The 17,240-nt window shown below is 41.9% G+C and overlaps 1 protein-coding gene across 2 annotated transcripts in view; it reads left to right on the top strand.

Annotated features, from left to right (window-relative positions):
• METTL25 (methyltransferase like 25) overlaps positions 1–17,240 on the top strand; it is a 43,247-nt gene that overhangs the window by 16,517 nt on the left and 9,490 nt on the right. Inside the window, exons 6-12 of one of the 2 annotated variants that reach the window (XM_032948791.2) lie at positions 5,503–5,659; positions 10,804–10,898; positions 12,984–13,013; positions 14,903–14,976; positions 15,576–15,669; positions 16,682–16,756; positions 16,895–16,966. In XM_032948791.2, coding sequence (XP_032804682.2) covers positions 5,503–5,659; positions 10,804–10,898; positions 12,984–13,013; positions 14,903–14,976; positions 15,576–15,669; positions 16,682–16,756; positions 16,895–16,966 — 597 coding nt within the window. Of the gene's footprint in view, positions 1–5,502; positions 5,660–10,803; positions 10,899–12,983; positions 13,014–14,902; positions 14,977–15,575; positions 15,670–16,681; positions 16,757–16,894; positions 16,967–17,240 lie in introns of those variants that run through there. The other variant, XR_004402479.2, reaches the window with a different exon arrangement.

Genomic DNA, 17,240 nt, shown 5'->3' with positions numbered 1-17,240 from the left:
GTGCTTTGGCATCTGATGTAACGGAATAACGACATGCCTCTATTTAGGTACAGCTCTCTTACGTGAACCACTCGGTTTCCAGTAGTCAGTCTCAAATTTAACTATTTAATTTCCCATGCAGAGAATCAACTCAGCTAGTTCCAGCTTCACTTATGTTCTTTAGCGGCTGCTGATATTTACTCTATACTGTGTATATTACTTGATCATTTGATGCAAAATCTGACAATGACTTAAATCTAAATAGGTCTTAATGAACATTGCTACAAGTTACCATATTAGTGTATAATTGAAGTAGTAATTATAAATAATACTTTACAATTATAACTACTATTAATACAAACCGAGAGTATGGTGTGTAATGTTTCTAGGTAGGTTTTGGATTTCTGAAGTTGATTTGTGACAACTGCTAAGCAACAATCAGCCATACCTGCTTCTTGTATGGCTCCCAGGGCAGCAATATGCATGCTATGCACCTCTGTCACTTCTGTATCGAGGTTTTTCCAGATGTCCCCCTAAAACCCGATAGATTAACTTATTTTTACCATAGCTGTTCCGAGCTCTTTAGCCACACATCAGTCTTTTTTTTTGATTATTTAAACCAGTGAGAACTATTGGCTGAGTGACAGAACTAAGCTCAGTATTGAATTTTCATCCATTATTTGTGCAAACCTTGGTTGATTTGGTCAGGGAATGCATGCAAATTAAAAGCATAATTTTAAAAACTAAACTATTTTTATTTTACCAGATAAGACCCACTGAGCTATATAGGTGTTTTTCAGTAGTGACCTGGCCGCGAATGATAACTCAATGAAGTGGCTCATTACGTGGAAATGTATAACAGCCAAATACTCTTAAACGCATGTTTCTAAATGTGGAGGGGAAAACTGGAGGACCCAGAGAAAAATCCACGCAACCATGGGGAGAGCATACAAACTCCAAATATACAGCAGGCGTCAGGGTCGGGATCAAATCCACGACCTCCTGTATACCAGGCGAGGTAGTTAACATCTCGCCACCGTGACAAGATGTTAAGAAAAGTGTTTGGGTTTGGACAGAGTACATTGCGAGCAGGAATGGCAGCTGATTCACTTTTGACAAATGGCAGCCACAGAGGGAAATCGCCAGCGAAAATGACTACCATGGAGGTAGAGCAATAAGATCAACTGATGTTCAGGAGATGATCGACAAGGAGCAGTAGCAATGTGCAGTGGTGAGGCCTTCATCCAGCAGTGAGTAGATAATGGCTAATCATGAAATTCAAAAGGTCTTTCCCGAGCACACGTCAAGAATGTGATAAATGTGCAGGTGAATGTATAAACGTATGTTTAAAAAACAAAAACCCACAAACTCCCACCGCAAAAAAGGGTCAAATTTAAGAGTCACTTTCACTGCTTTAGCCGGTTTGATTTTTGTTATTAGATTTCAGTTGACTTCATTGGTCAGCATGTCGTATTTCCTCTCGTATTCCCAATCGTTATATTTAGACGACAGAAATTGATCACCGCGTTATAATTTACTCTGCATGAAAAGTCAAATTGTTTCCAAGCTCAGCTGTGAACGGCTTAGCTCCCCTTTCCAGCAGATGGAATTTGAACTCTCACAGCCTTATGATTGCGAGTCACTCGCCCTTACCACAGTGCCAACCAAATCCGTTATTAGAGGACTATCAATAATACATTTGCACAGAATGTGCACATTGTTTGAATAAATAATCGAGTTCTGGGCTCCCTTCACTTCTTCCGCAAGGGCTCACCTTTTGTGCACCATTAAACTTCATGGCCAACGACGATCCATCACAACATTTAAGCGTATAAACGAAATTGTAAAAACAACACCTTTTAAATGAAACGTTCTAATATGTGCACGCGTGTAAAAAGGTGTGCCCTTTCACACCGTCAAGTACTTTCCACGAGTTGTGTAACTATAATTATCTTTGCATTGTTACAATTATTACAAGTCATTAGGTTTTCTCAGTTTCTAGATTGTATCAAGTGTTTTATTTTTACATGTAGGCTTTTGCAATTTGGGAAATCGCCCGATGATGACGGATGTAATTACCAGTGAAACGTCGTATTCAAATTGTAAATGGTGTGGATTTACTCTCCAACAAACGGTGGGCTGAAGTAGTAACTAATTGGCGCGTTGACAAACCTTACTCGCTGTGTCGGGTGGTGGAGGGCTATGACACATTCATACTTACACGATGTAACCCAAAAACCTTTATTATTAAGTGTTTTTGTTTTGGTCACACTTTATCAGACTTTCTGCTACTTTTTTTCTTTTCAGTTTTCATCTATTTTTAGAATCCAGTTTTTTTCTCCTAAATTGGATCCGGAAAAGGAAGAAACTAACAGTTGAATGCATAAGAGAGGAGAGACAGGGAAAGGACAAAGAGTTGTGAGGCAACAAAACAGAGAGATAGGACTCGATGCATTAATGAGACAGAAACTGCACAGAGGCACAAGGTATATGCATCAGAAATGTAGACGGAAAAGACAGAGCAGATACAGACAGAGAAATAATATATACGCGAGAGAAATATATATCTTCTTTGGTTCTTTCGGTAAAGTCACGTAGAATGAGAATAAAATAATAAATTGATAAAATAAAATAACACAATAATATTCTCACGACGTTTCGGCCACAACACAAGCGGCCTTCATCAGGTGAAGGGGCGAGACTGTCTGGTAGGACAGCGCTGGAGTGAAAGAGCCACGTTCAGATCACGGCCTTTAAGCTGTGTGAGAGGAACAAAGCGCCTTGACAAAGGAATTAGCATATAATTTAGCATTGAAATGGCTGAATGATTAGCTTGTGACTGGTCACAGAAATAGCTATGTTAAAAGTTAAAGCATACACATCCGCAGAGGCACCCATTGTTAAAGGAATTAGCATAGAATTTAGCATTGAAATAGCTAAGTTAAGGCATACACATCCGCAGAGGCACCCCTTGACAATGGAATTAGCATAGAATTTAGCATTGAAATAGCTGAGTGATTAGCTTGTAACTGCTACAGAAATAGCTACGTTAAAGTCAGAGCATACACATTCACCGAGGCACTTAGTACAAATCAAACAGGAGAATTTAGCATTGAAATAACTAGGCGAATTTAGCATTGAAATAACTGAGTGATTAGCTAGTGACTGGTCACAGAAATGACTACACATCTGAGCTATTCACAGTACTATATAGTGAACCAATAAAAACTAAAATATAAATTACCTTCATGTTATCAATAAACTCTATATTCTCCAATCAGCTAAGCTACCAACAATAAGTCGTTATATATCACAATGCTATATGGCGAAAAAATGGGTGGATTCTTACCCTCAAATTTCAGCACCACGGATAGCTACGGGCCCCGTTCAGACGGACGAGTTCGTCCATGGTCGGAACAGAGGAGGGGGAGAGAGACAGCTGCGAGGCCCTAGTATACTCCATGTTGTAAAACTATACCATTAACCGTGGTGTGAGAGGTATTAAGAGGCAATGCTGGCGAAAGAGCTGCGGTCTGAAGGTCATCGTAAAAATACAATTAATTAAGAACATAAATGATTTAAAACATCTTTCCAGTGGTTACTAAGCCTGAATCCATCTTCTCGGTTGAAATTGTCTCTGTGCTTGTATATGTGAATGGCCTCATGAACGAATCTCTCATGGTAGCCGGTTGGTTTGCAAAGAACCTCCGTCTTGGAGAAGTCAATGTCATGTGAGCCCACTGAATTATAACAGTGATCTGCCACGGCAGAGGAGTTCGTCCTACCGTGTTTCAAGTCTGCTTTATGTTCGCGGATGCGGTCCGAGATATGTCTTTTGGTTTCTCCAATGTAGCTACTACCACAGAGGCACTTTAGTTTGTAAATGCCCGGGTACTGTATGTCTGGCTATTTCTGTGACCAGTCACAAGCTAATCATTCAGCCATTTCAATGCTAAATTATATGCTAATTCCTTTGTCAAGGCGCTTTGTTCCTCTCACACAGCTAAAAGGCCGTGATCTGAACGTGGCTCTTTCACTCCAGCGCTGTCCTACCAGACAGTCTCGCCCCTTCACCTGATGAAGGCCGCTTGTGTTGTGGCCGAAACGTCGTGAGAATATTATTGTGTTATTTTATTTTATCAATTTATTATTTTATTCTCATTCTACGTGACTTTACCGAAAGAACCAAAGAAGATAAATCATTGCAGTCACGAAAGCTTTAAATCGAGAAATATATATGCAATGCTCTTGTGTTTAGCTGCTGTTGCGAAAAGTGTGTATTTGGTAATCTGGCTGTGGTAATGTGCAGAGAGGTATGTGGTTGTTCAGCCACACTGTGCTGGGTCTGATACCCATCTGTATGCATTTTTGAAGCAGGTTTGGGTCACCAGAACCTGTACTGCTGGGCTGGCTGGCTTCAGTAAGAATCAGTTTAACATGTAGGCTTTCGCGACCAGTATTATTCATAATAAAGGCTTTTGGGTTAGATCCAATAAATATAAATGTGTCGCAACCCTCCACCACCTGACACGGCCAATCGGTAACAAAATGTGTCACTTTAACAAAACGACAATTAGTTACTTCTTCAGCTCACCGACCACCACCCATCACGGGTGGTGGAGGGTTGCAACACATTTATACTTACACGATCTAACCCAAAAGCCTTTATTGTGCAGTACAAATGCTTGCAGGCAGAGTAAACATCAGCACTGTCATGGATGAGATCATACTTCATGAGTACAAAGCATGATCTAGGTAATGCAAAGCATTAAGCACACGCATGGTTGAAACAAAATTACACCATATAGGCATTTTTAAATGTTAAACATATCAATAACTTGTTATATAAGTACACATGTTTCTTCTCGATCCTCACCAACTGCTTAACTTGCGGTGTGGAAACCATGTGCTTTAAGGTTGGATGTAATTGCCTAATTTGACCCTGCAATTCAGACTCAAAATTCTAACCACTCTTGATACATTTGTTATTTCCTGTGCTTTATTAAATGTATGCGTAACACGTGTGAATATGGTTGCTTACTATTTAACAAGTCAAAAACGTGTAAGTGATTTCTTGCTCATATGAGCATTGCAACGATTCCCATCTTCTGTTTACAGCCTTGACCCAGTCGTAGACATTCCAAATTCCTTTGGCGGAGGCTAGTCTATCCAGAGGACAACCACTGTGTACTTCCCCACAAGATGGTACTCGTTTTAACGACCCGGAAGGGTGATGGGCTGAGTCAACCCCCAACCAGGATCCGATTGCGAGCTTCTCGCTCAACTGTTGAGGCTCCTGTCCAGGGTTTATTCGAGTGCTCCGCTGTTGTGTTTCAACCACTGTAAATTTTCAAAATCCGAGACCCTGGGTCAGTGCTCTTCAAAACAAGACCCGCAGGCCACTGGCGGCGCCCGGTGGCCTTTAGTGCAGCCCCTGACGTGCGGGCCCACCCGACAATGCACAACACATGACAGCACTCCTTGGAGGCGGTGCGTGACGAGGCGAACGTGTCTGAGCCGCAGACGGGGCTGCTGGTGGGGCTGCACACGTGCGGGGACCTGGCGGCCACCACGTTGCGGCTGTTCGCTGGGAGAGCGGCGCTGCGCGGCGTGTGCAGCGTAGGCTGCTGCTACCACCTGCTGACCGAGCCATCTCAGCTGCACAGCTCCCCGGCAGCAGGTACAGCCGGGTCCCCCCCCCCCCTTGGCATCTGTCTCACTTGTACGTGTGCACCAAAGTTCCCGCGATTTTACCATTTCGCGATAAGATGTCAATTTTTCACGATGTGGCAATCATCACGATGTCCTTTTTCCCCTAACTATATGAATTTTTTTCGCAAATGTATTGTAGAGTTTTTATGCTTTGCTGTACTTCCAGAACAATTGAGTAGCTCAAGCAATGTCTTCATATATCTGTCTCTACATGTAATATGAATGTCTTTCTAACGCAACCCATAAGCCACACAGCCTTCCGTGAGTGCATCATTTTATCAGGATTGATGCGGTATAAGCAAAAACCCTGGACTGGTTTTGACATAGTGTCTCATCAGCAGTCAGACTCGTTTGAATCGATGCTGGTACATTGTATTTCTACATACATGACTTTACCGAAAAAAACAATGAGTAATTTTATGCAGTCACGAAAGCTTTAATACTTTATTACATTGCCAGATGTTTTAGGCAATGACACTCTCCTTGGGATATGGGTTCTAGTTCTATCCAAGCCTGATTGCTGATGAGAATATGATTTTTTTTGTGGTCAATACAAATATTGTTTACTCAAAAGTCCTTCAGCTGCAGTTCACAAGCCTGCCACGAGTGTACTGTCTTCCCTTCTACAGTGAGGGAAAAAAAGTATTTGATCCCCTGCTGATTTTGTACGTTTGCCCACTGACAAAGAAATGATCAGTCTATAATTTTAATGGTAGGTTTATTTGAACAGTGAGAGACAGAATAACAACAAAAAATTCCAGAAAAATGCATGTCAAAAATGTTATAAATTGATTTGCATTTTAATGAGGGAAATAAGTATTTGACCCCTCTGCAAAACATGACTTAGTACTTGGTGGCAAAACCCTTGTTGGCAATCACAGAGGTCAGACGTTTCTTGTAGTTGGCCACCAGGTTTGCACACATCTCAGGAGGGATTTTGTCCCACTCCTCTTTGCAGATCTTCTCCAAGTCATTAAGGTTTCGAGGCTGACGTTTGGCAACTCGAACCTTCAGCTCCCTCCACAGATTTTCTATGGGATTAAGGTCTGGAGACTGGCTAGGCCACTCCAGGACCTTAATGTGCTTCTTCTTGAGCCACTCCTTTGTTGCCTTGGCCGTGTGTGTTTGGGTCATTGTCATGCTGGAATACCCATCCACGACCCATTTTCAATGCCCGGGCCGAGGAAAGGAGGTTCTTACCCAAGATTTGACGGTACATGACCCCGTCCATCATCCCTTTGATGCGGTGAAGTTGTCCTGTCCCCTTAGCAGAAAAACACCCCTAAAGCATAATGTTTCCACCTCCATGTTTGACGGTGGGGATGGTGTTCTTGGGGTCATAGGCAGCATTTCTCCTCCTCCAAACACGGCTAGTTGAGTTGATGCCAAAGAGCTCCATTTTGGTCTCATCTGACCACAACACTTTCACCCAGTTGTCCTCTGAATCATTCAGATGTTCATTGGCAAACTTCAGACGGGCATGTATATGTGCTTTCTTGAGCAGGGGGACCTTGCGGGCGCTGCAGGATTTCAGTCCTTCACGGCGTAGTGTGTTACCAATTGTTTTCTTGGTGACTATGGTCCCAGCTGCCTTGAGATCATTGATAAGATCCTCCCGTGTAGTTCTGGGCTGATTCCTCACCGTTCTCATGATCATTGCAACTCCACGAGGTGAGATCTTGCATGGAGCCCCAGGCCGAGGGAGATTGACAGTTATTTTGTGTTTCTTCCATTTGCGAATAATCGCACCAACTGTTGTCACCTTCTCACCAAGCTGCTTGGCAATGGTCTTGTAGCCCATTCCAGTCTACAATCTTGTCCCTGACATCCTTGGAGAGCTCTTTGGTCTTGGCCATGGTGGAGAGTTTGGAATCTGATTGATTGTTTCTGTGGACATGTGTCTTTTATACAGGTAACAAGCTGAGATTAGGAGCACTTCCTTTAAGAGTGTGCTTCTAATCTCAGCTCGTTACCTGTATAAAAGACACATGGGAGCCAGAAATCTTTCTGATTGAGAGGGGGTAAAATACTTATTTCCCTCATTAAAATCAAATCAACTTATAACATTTTTGACATGCGTTTTTCCGGATTTTTTTGTTGTTATTCTGTCTCTGACTGTTCAAATAAACTTGCCATTAAAATTATAGACTGATCATTTCTTCGTCAGTGGGAAAACGTACAAAATCAGCAGGGGATCAAAAATACTTTTTTCCCTCACTGTACATGAGTGACACTCCTTTCAGTACCATTTCGTATAATTTTGCAGTTGTATAGCAGTGGCATGTGTATTGCAGCTCCAAGCATCACCACAACATCACTGGGATGGAGAACATTTTAAAAGTAACATAAACTAGCTTCTTAAAAATTAAGCCATCCTTAAGTGTTACCCTTGCGAGACAGAACTTAAGCATTTGTAGTGTTGTAAGGACGAGCAGACTTCTTTAGGAGGCACACTCTGTTTATTGTATTATTTCCTTATACAACGCTTAACACACACAGAGGGATTTTCGGTCCCCTCACCCGATACCCTAGGGAGGTACAGCCTCCGGACCTGGCGGGACTCACACGTCTACCGCTAACCTCCTTGATACCTAAGGAGGTACAACCTCCGGACTTGGCGGGACTCACACGTCTACCGCTATCCTAGTCCTCCGGCTAGGACCTAGGGGAGGCTATCTGACCCACCGCTGGCCCGGTGGGTCCTGACCACTGGGTATGCCGAGCCTTAGCCCTTAGAAGGGCTGGGAGGCTGGTCCAGGGTCCTAGCTAGGCTTCAGCCCAGTCTTCTGTCTTCGTGCAGGGAGAGAACTCCCCGAGGTCCGTTGGGTCACCCGTCTTATACCCCTTCGTGGCCAGGCAGAACCAATCACACATTCCCACGTGGAACTGTCTGATTGGTTCGCACCAAACCCTGGCCACGATCCGTTTCACCTCGACTGACCCCAACCGTTGTACCCAGGGGTAATGCTGCACCGCCCTGGTGGCAACGCAGGTTACGCAACAGCGCGTAGTTAACACCTCTACACATTTGCTTGCTGTTCCGATTGCATTACTACCTAACGTCGATATAGTGGTTCAGTATCATTTCTACAGTTTAACACGTAGGCTTTCGCGACCAATATTATTCATAATAAAGGTTTTTGGGTTAGATCGCGTTTATTTATAAATGTGTCGTAACCCTCCACCACCCGACACGGCCAATCAGCAAAGAAAAGTGTCACGTTGACAAAAGACAAATAATTCACTACTTCAGCCCACCGGTGTGTTGAAGAGTTAATCCACATTTACAGTTTGAGTACGACGTTTCGCTGGTAAATACTTCCAGCATCATCGGGCAATTCGCCAGAATGGTAAAGCCCTCGCTTGCTCCCGGTTTTATATAGAGCAGAAGAGTGACGTCATCACTTAACTCATCAGGTGCAGTGATTAGAGGCGGAGGGGGGGGGGTAATGTAATTATATAATCGATTAGTAATCAGTCATTGGTTATGATTAGTAATGAGTTGTAGATTAGTAATTCTTTAAATCAAAATGTAATGTGTATTATTTAATAATACGCTTCCAGGCCGCACTGAGCCGGTAGCTGTCAGAGCGATTAAAGTTATTCTTGTTCCTCTCAATTTCAATGGATTCTCTAATTAGTCTTTGCCAGTAATAATTAGTTTTACACACCACTGCAACATTGTCAAAATCAATTGAGTGTCCTTGTTGACAAGCATGTTCTGCCACTGCCGACAGTTGTGTTTGAGATAATTTAATATTTCTCTGATGTTCTTTTAGTCTTACGCTGATGTTACGTCCCGTCTGCCCAATGTAGCAGCTGCCACATGAACAATTAATCCGATATACACCTTCTGTTGATAGTTTAGGTAATGCGTCTTTAGTGCAAGATACTAGTTTTTGAATTTTGTGTACTGTACCAAATCTTACTGTAATGTTTTGCTTTTGCAAAACGCGGGCTAATTTGTCAGTTACTCCTGAGATATATGGAATTTTTATTGTTTGAACAATCTGGTCGCTTTCAGTAGTATTGCTTTGCGATCGTGATTTGGCATTCAGTGCTCTGTTAATTTGAGCATTATTGTAGCCATTCTGTCGTAGTGCGTCTTTAACGTGTTTAATCTCTCTCACTAGACTCTCACCATCTGACACTGTTTTCGCCCGATGCACGAGCGTCTTAATAAGAGAGGATTTTTGAGCTGGATGATGATGTGATTCTGCATTCAGATAGGCATCAGTGTGCGTTTGCTTTCTGTAAACGCTGTGTGTTATTTTACCGTTTAGGCCATGTCCAAGCAAAATATCTAGGAATGGGAGTGTATTATTCACCTCCATTTCCATGGTGAACTGGATGGCCGGGTTTTGTGCATTGAGATGATTTAGAAAATCATTAAGTGTATCTTTACCATGTGGCCAGACAACCAAAGTGTCATCCACATACCTAAACCAAAAGGATGGTTTTAATGTGCTCGAGGCAAGTGCTCTTATTTCAAAGTTTTCCATGTACAAATTTGCTATAGCAGGGGATAAAGGAGAACCCATTGCTGCTCCTTCCTTTTGTTTAAAGAAATCCCCTCTCCATAAGAAGTAAGTGTTATTTAAGCAATGGCCAGCAAGTTTCGGAATATCTTTTTGTAAACTGGTATTCTTTACTAGTGTATCAAGTAATTTAAGCGATTCGTCCACTGGAACCTTAGTGAATAGAGAAATCACATCAAAGCTTACCAGAATATCATCAGGAGTAAGTTTAATATCTTTAATCACATTTACAAGATGTTCTGAATTTTTTATGAATGAAGATGTCTTACCGTGGAGGGTTACGACACATTTATAAATAAACGCGATCTAACCCAAAAACCTTTATTATGATCATTTCTACAGATAACTCGGAACTACCAAACGAAATGGGTAACACTCCCCACTCTCATTTTACCGCAGCAACGCTTTAACGTAAAAACATCGATGCACTTCATTACATTGGTGTGCTTGGTATGCAGAGACCGAAGCTTCAAAGTAACTCTTATCACAGCATTGTATTTGTAAAGTATTTGTTTTTGCCATCTCATCATCCCAACATTTTATCCGTATTAATGTCTTGTTTCGTGACATGCAGATGATGGATCGCGGGCATATGGGTTTCCCATGAGTGACCATCTCAAGTCGCTTCACTGCACAATTGGAAGGAACTCGCGCATGTCTGCCTGCCTGGTAAGGAAGGCACGGTGTTTATTGCATACAGTAGGATGTGGGTTGACGCACATCCCTTAGGAGCAAGGTGCAATGTATGCATATGGCTCAGGTAGTGTGCTTGTATCAGAAGTTTCCATTCACCTCCCCCCCCACCTGCGTAACATAAGCATATGTTGCTTATACCCGAACTGTGCCGGTTATGAAGTTTGCTTATAACCAGCTTCCACTGTTTATTGTGTTGGATTTGAAGCATTCAATAAAACCGCGTTCAGCGTGGTTTTCCTGTACCGCAGATGGTCAGGCTTTCTGTGGTACGTGGGTCACTCCTATGGAGTAGTTGTCTAGCTGAGTTCACTATTCTCATTCTGGTCGGACATAGATGTGTCTTAAGTTACGTGTCTGTTTGCATTGTCCAGTTTGCATCAAAAACTGATACAATTAACTTGCGCTCAGAATGTATATCAGCTCTACAATACTGGCTGATGTTAACCAACCGACAACTCAACCCCTCAAATTCCAAGACCATGGTTCCTTGCAACTCGTCAGAAGTTATAACGCCTGAACGTGCCAGTTTGCATCATCGTGGAGGGCAGTTCCTCATGTTTAGTTTAATTTACTTAGTGTCATCTGTACTTCGATCTAACCTTTTTGCTAAATATAGCGTATTATATGTATTGGATTGATTCTTTGATTGGTTCAGATAAGGGTTGGTTATCTGGAAGTACTGTATAATTTGAAAAGTAGCAAATTAAAATCTTGATTGGTTGCCAACTCAACCCCATCATCCCTGTCAGTGCAGTAAAATAAGTATCACTTTGTGTGACGTTAACTGTAGTTGTCCTTTGAAGAGAATGGCCCCAACCGTACAAATGGTGGAATTTCCACCTCTGGCTCATGGCTGTTAACGTCGTTAAGCACGCCCCCCCGCGCTCATGTAGCGTGGAGACGATTCCACTTTTGTCTCATACGAATTGCAACCTAGCTCGAGAGTTGAATACAAACGTGTTTGTCCTAAACTGTGCACCAATGCGCAATAAGTGACAGCTATTTATAGGAAGAATGACGGTAACACTTCCATTGAACAACTTTCTAGGTAAGTTGTATTTACGTCATGTGGTGTAATTAAAACAATTCTGCTGATTCAGAGGCTTGGCAGTAATTGGCCACATTTTCTGCCATTTTGTATGCGTTTGCCATGCGTATTATCACGCTGGTGCATTGGACACAATGCCCCATGCGTCATACATGATGCCTGAGCGGCGCTGATATGGCTTCTGTAAATGCTGTGTAGCAGTTAATCAGGACACTGACTGCGCAAGGAGAGTTAGTGGAGGCAAAATATCCACAAAAGTGGATTGCCAAATTGAAATGTGTGCATGTGCCTCGAGATATATAACTATGCCTAACCCAATGAGAGAGATACCCATTGTTACCCCTGTAGAGTATAGGACCAAGTGCTATAATTGAGGTTATGTTAAAGCAGACACAAGACATATTGGGGTGGTATGACCAGCACCATGCTTGCTCTGGGTTCTTGTTTATAACATGGGGCAGTTTACCAGCCTGACTCAGCTGACGAGACGCTTGTGTGTCAAAACCGATCCAGAGCTTGCGCGTACTGAATCAATACTGTTGGTGCTATGCAATGGATAGACAAAGGCAGCAGATGTGCATCGCTTAATTATCAGGTACTCACTTTGTTCCGAGTTAAACGAGGTCAATCTAAGGATGACATCCAGACGCTATTCCTTGCCGATGTTGTGCCTAAACAAAAGTTGACTCGGGACCTATAGGGTAGCGGGCTGACCACCAGAAAGTGATCTTCCAGAGGTACTAAATTAATTCCGCTATACCGATAGCATGTACACGAAGGGTGACCTGAAAGCACTCACGAATGAATGGTATTCTTTGTGTTTGTTCACACGTCACCACATTGGTCAATGAAGTAGTTTTCACAGATAAACACGATGAATTGGATCTGCCCCTGCATAGAATCGGATAACACAGAGATCACTGTGCTCTTATCTTCATTTCAACTGCAATTGTCTCGAACGTTTCCAGTCTCCATGGTCATCATTGTGAATGTTGTGGTTTTGTTTTCAGGCACCCGAACGAGTTACTTCTGGAAAGGGGGTACGATTTAATGTCTTTCTGTTTGAGCTTTTATGAATACTGAACGAAGTAGAGGTTACATTTCGTATAACACTAGGATGCATAAATGACCACATCCGTCAAAGCTAGCCGACTACTAATTGTGGTAATTGTCTAAACACTGGTATGGGAAAGCACTCGCCCCCATGTGCTCAAGGGAAAGCTGATTCAATTTCGCTCTTCGGTGCTCCTGCACTGCACTATTTGTTATAACCACGGTTGGGGAACAACTCAGCACATCACCCCTCCAAGGGCAATGAAATTAGTTCAACTTTGTGGGTAGTTAACCGTGGTTGTCTTCAGGAGAGAATGAATCCTATAATATGAATGTGAGGCTTTCACCACTGACACATGGCTACCAACAGAAATGAGAGCCACCCCATGTGCATTTGAATGTGGGAGCAATTTGACTGTGGCATCTTCCCCGACATAATTTGATCCAGTTGAGTTTCATTTTATGGGAGTATCTACAAAGGCCGTATTTTTGTAATTGATTCAAACATTCTGATTATGAGTTAGGATACATTTCTAGTGGTAATCATTCATGCTTTCCATTCAGTGGTTTGATGTATGGAATAGTGTATAATTGGTAGGGCATATAAAATAGATGCAATGCACATGAGATTGTACAATCCAAAGTGACAGTGCAACATATGTAAATGATCTGCAGCAAACATTCACGTCAGCATTATTGAATGTGACAGTTGCGTTGGGTGTAACTTTATCACCTCTTAAATTGAATGTAAAATGATAGATGATAGTTTACAGCAGTCTTGCCAGTGGAAAATGAAATGTTTTTTTCCAGCTTTGCACATTTCAAATTAACATCGCAGTAGGAGAGAATACAGACCATCAGATAATTATTGAAGATGCAAATGCACATTTGATCGCAGTGTCACTAAGTACTTCTGAATCCAACATTCAGGTTCTGTTGAATCTGAACATTAGTCTTTCATTGCACATAGCAAAATGGCTCCAGCAGTTATTGCTTAGAAACATGTTGTTAAATCCCTTTACGTGACCAATACGTGATTGTAACTGGCTTTGAAAGCAGCTGTCAGCACACCTCAGTGTTTTGATTATGAAAGCCGGATGAGGCTATGTGGGCAACTTATGCACTTTAACCACTTTTGCTAGACCACGTTAAGATGTTTGCAATTAATTACGTGCATGCTATTAGAAAACTTTAATGGGCAATAAAACCCTACATTTTGCTATTTTGTCCAGCTTATTACAGAATGTAATTCAGTATTTATTTTAATAAAATGTGTTCAGTTCCATTTTATTTGGCGACGCGGGTGAGCTGCTTTGCAAGAGAGACTTGCGGAGTACTGTATGTCACGGCGTAAGGATACAGAACCTTAGTGATTAAAAATACGGAACAACAATAATTAGTCGTAATAAAGTTTTTTCATTTAGGTTAGATCACGTGAATGTAAAAAAAAAACCTTTAATATGAATAATATTGGTCGTGAAAGCCTACATGTTAAACAATAATTAAAAAAAATACAGAACACCAATAATTTTAAAAATTCAACACAAGGTAGGTGCTTCAACATTCAATTGAGGGCATCACTTAACAGGACATGAGGAACAGCAATGAAAAAAATCTAAGAATAAAAATATTGAGTTAGGCAGAGCATGCGAAGCACGTGCACGCAAGTGGCTATTTTAAATAAAGTAAGAAGCGTAAATAGTCTGAGGGGAGCACTTATTATTGTCGGCAGTAAATTGCTCGATTGTGTGAAAATAACATACAGCAGCAATTGCAGTCTCAAGAAGTTACCGGTATGTGATAAAAGAGGACAAGACTAATAAAGTTTTGTGTTGTGCGTTATTGTTAAACTAATTTATTGCTCCTTTTTTGGCAGTTGCTCACTGAGTCACTGTTCTATCGAGCGGTGCTGCAGGTGCTCATTGAAGACCATTATGGGAGCCTCAGCAGGTAGAATTATCGCTGCCCACAACAGTGTGTGCTCAGCTCCCACTAGCAAACTACAAGACGGTCAACACATCGCGCGCTTTCAATTCCACTTCTACGGCCCTTTGGAACGCTCTTTCTTACGATATTAGGAAGTCTATATTTAAACTCATTTCTCTTGGTCTGTTTGTTGTGTTTCGTTTATTGTCTTTCCCCTGTACCTCCGATTAGCATGGTTGGCTACGAACGGTGCGAAAGAAGTTCATCATACATACATCGTCATATGCTTAGAAAGCACGAGTTAAAAATGTGGTTAGGTGGTTTATAGGGATAATTCCAATTTCAGAGTATGTAGCTGGCACTTTTGAGACCCTGGCCTTGAGCAGACATAGTATATGAAATATATGTGACGCACTTTTAGTAAAGTGGTTTGAACATATACAATTTGTTATGTGCATCATCCACCAAAATTGGTTTACGTTTATGAACATCCTGAACATCCTAGTCATGGCTTATTGGTACACTTACTGAGGTTTTATCTTCTTTACATGTGTTGTCGGGAGTCAATTTTTGGGGAATTTGATGAAAGGTTCAAACGTGTTTGTCATCACTGATCCCTCTAGCACCAAGCGTGTGGGCAAGACATACGGAAAGTCTACCTCATTTCTGGATTACACCAGAAAGGCGCTGCAGAAGTTGGAATTGGATGACTCAAAGGTTGGTCAATGTGCATCACTCACATTTAAGAATCGGTGCGGATTTAATGGTTAGTACACTTGCACTGGACATTCCATATCCCCAGTACGGCCGTTGAAAGTGTGGGCAAGCGTTTTAAATCCACCCGTCTCTGTTCTCGCAGCAGTACACGTGGTTACACCAGTTGCTTGGCAGGTCGTGTGTAATGGGGTAAAGTGTGGGTACTCCCATCTCTTTCAATGTCTGCTCAGTGTGGATGAGGTGGCCAAATACAATCTCGGTTTTTCTAGAGCAGTGGTTCTCAAACCTTTTCTGCTACTGTACCCCTATTTGAAATTTGTTTCAACCAAATATACCCCCTTGCCTGACCCAACATGGTTCTGAACAATCAATGTATGAATAACGAACATCAATATTTGAACCAATTGTCAATTTTGTGAAGTATCCTAACAAGCAAGCAAATTAAACAAAAATTAACGGACGCTCTGCTACACGTAACGTAATTTGTTCGTGCTCACTGGTTACTCTTGGAAACCACATTGTTTATGATCAATGAGTTTAGAATGGTATTTTATATCGTTATCGGTTACCATATGGATTTCAACTTTATTGTAGTTATTTTATATTGGCAGATCCATAGCATATTCATACTCTATTCACCAATGTCTCGTGTATGATATTTATTTCACACATTCATAAATCAACTCGTGTACCCCCTGGGACATTACCACGTACCCCCAGGGATCCGCTTACCCCGGGTTGAGAACCACTGCTCTTGAGCTTCCTCTAGTAGTGGCACTTTGGCCAGCAGTGGCATGAGCAAGTAAGTGCAGGGGGCTGCACCTTACCCCGATATGGTAAGCATCTGAAAGAATTGTGCTCAGAAATGTTCTACTTATGCCATATAACAGCTCGTGCACTGCCTTTCTTAAAGGTATTCCTAAGTCTGAAATGCGTCAATCATGTGTGTGTGTGTGCTTGTCCTGCTTTGTACAATATAACAACGTGACTTTGCATGTTATTGTATTCTCAGTTGAGTGATGCTGACATTCAAGATTACTACAGCAAATTCCTCCCTCGCTTGCCAGAGATGGAGGCCTTTAACATGGTAGGGTGACGCACCCTGTTTATCAGGCCACACTTCACAGTTTGGTCACATTCGTAAAACACGTGGACTTGGCAATGCTTCTTCTTGTACGAGTGTGCACTGATTTACGTGCATTATTTTTCTCTCCTCTGTGAACAGCTCAAGGTGATTCTTGCTCCTTGCGTTGAGGGCATCATCCTAATGGACAGACTGTGCTTTCTCTTAGAACAGGTACAGGACTGAACCAAAAGTAATACAAAGAGGAGTGGGACAAAATCCCTCCTGAGATGTGTGCAAACCTGGTGGCCAACTACAAGAAACGTTTGACCTCTGTGATTGCCAACAAGGGTTTTGCCACCAAGTACTAAGTCATGTTTTGCAGAGGGGTAAAATACTTATGTCCCTCATTAAAATGCAAATCAATTTATAACATTTTTGACATGCGTTTTTCTGGATTTTTTTGTTATTATTCTGTCTCTCCCTGTTCAAATAAACCTAGCGTTAA

The sequence above is a fragment of the Petromyzon marinus genome, chromosome 7, assembly GCF_048934315.1.
Source record: "Petromyzon marinus isolate PM22_M1 ecotype Great Lakes invasive population chromosome 7, UKy_Petmar_22M1.pri1.0, whole genome shotgun sequence".
NCBI lineage: Eukaryota > Metazoa > Chordata > Hyperoartia > Petromyzontiformes > Petromyzontidae > Petromyzon > Petromyzon marinus.
Note: the sequence above shows the minus strand (reverse complement) of the source record. Positions and strands in the feature narration are given on the sequence as shown.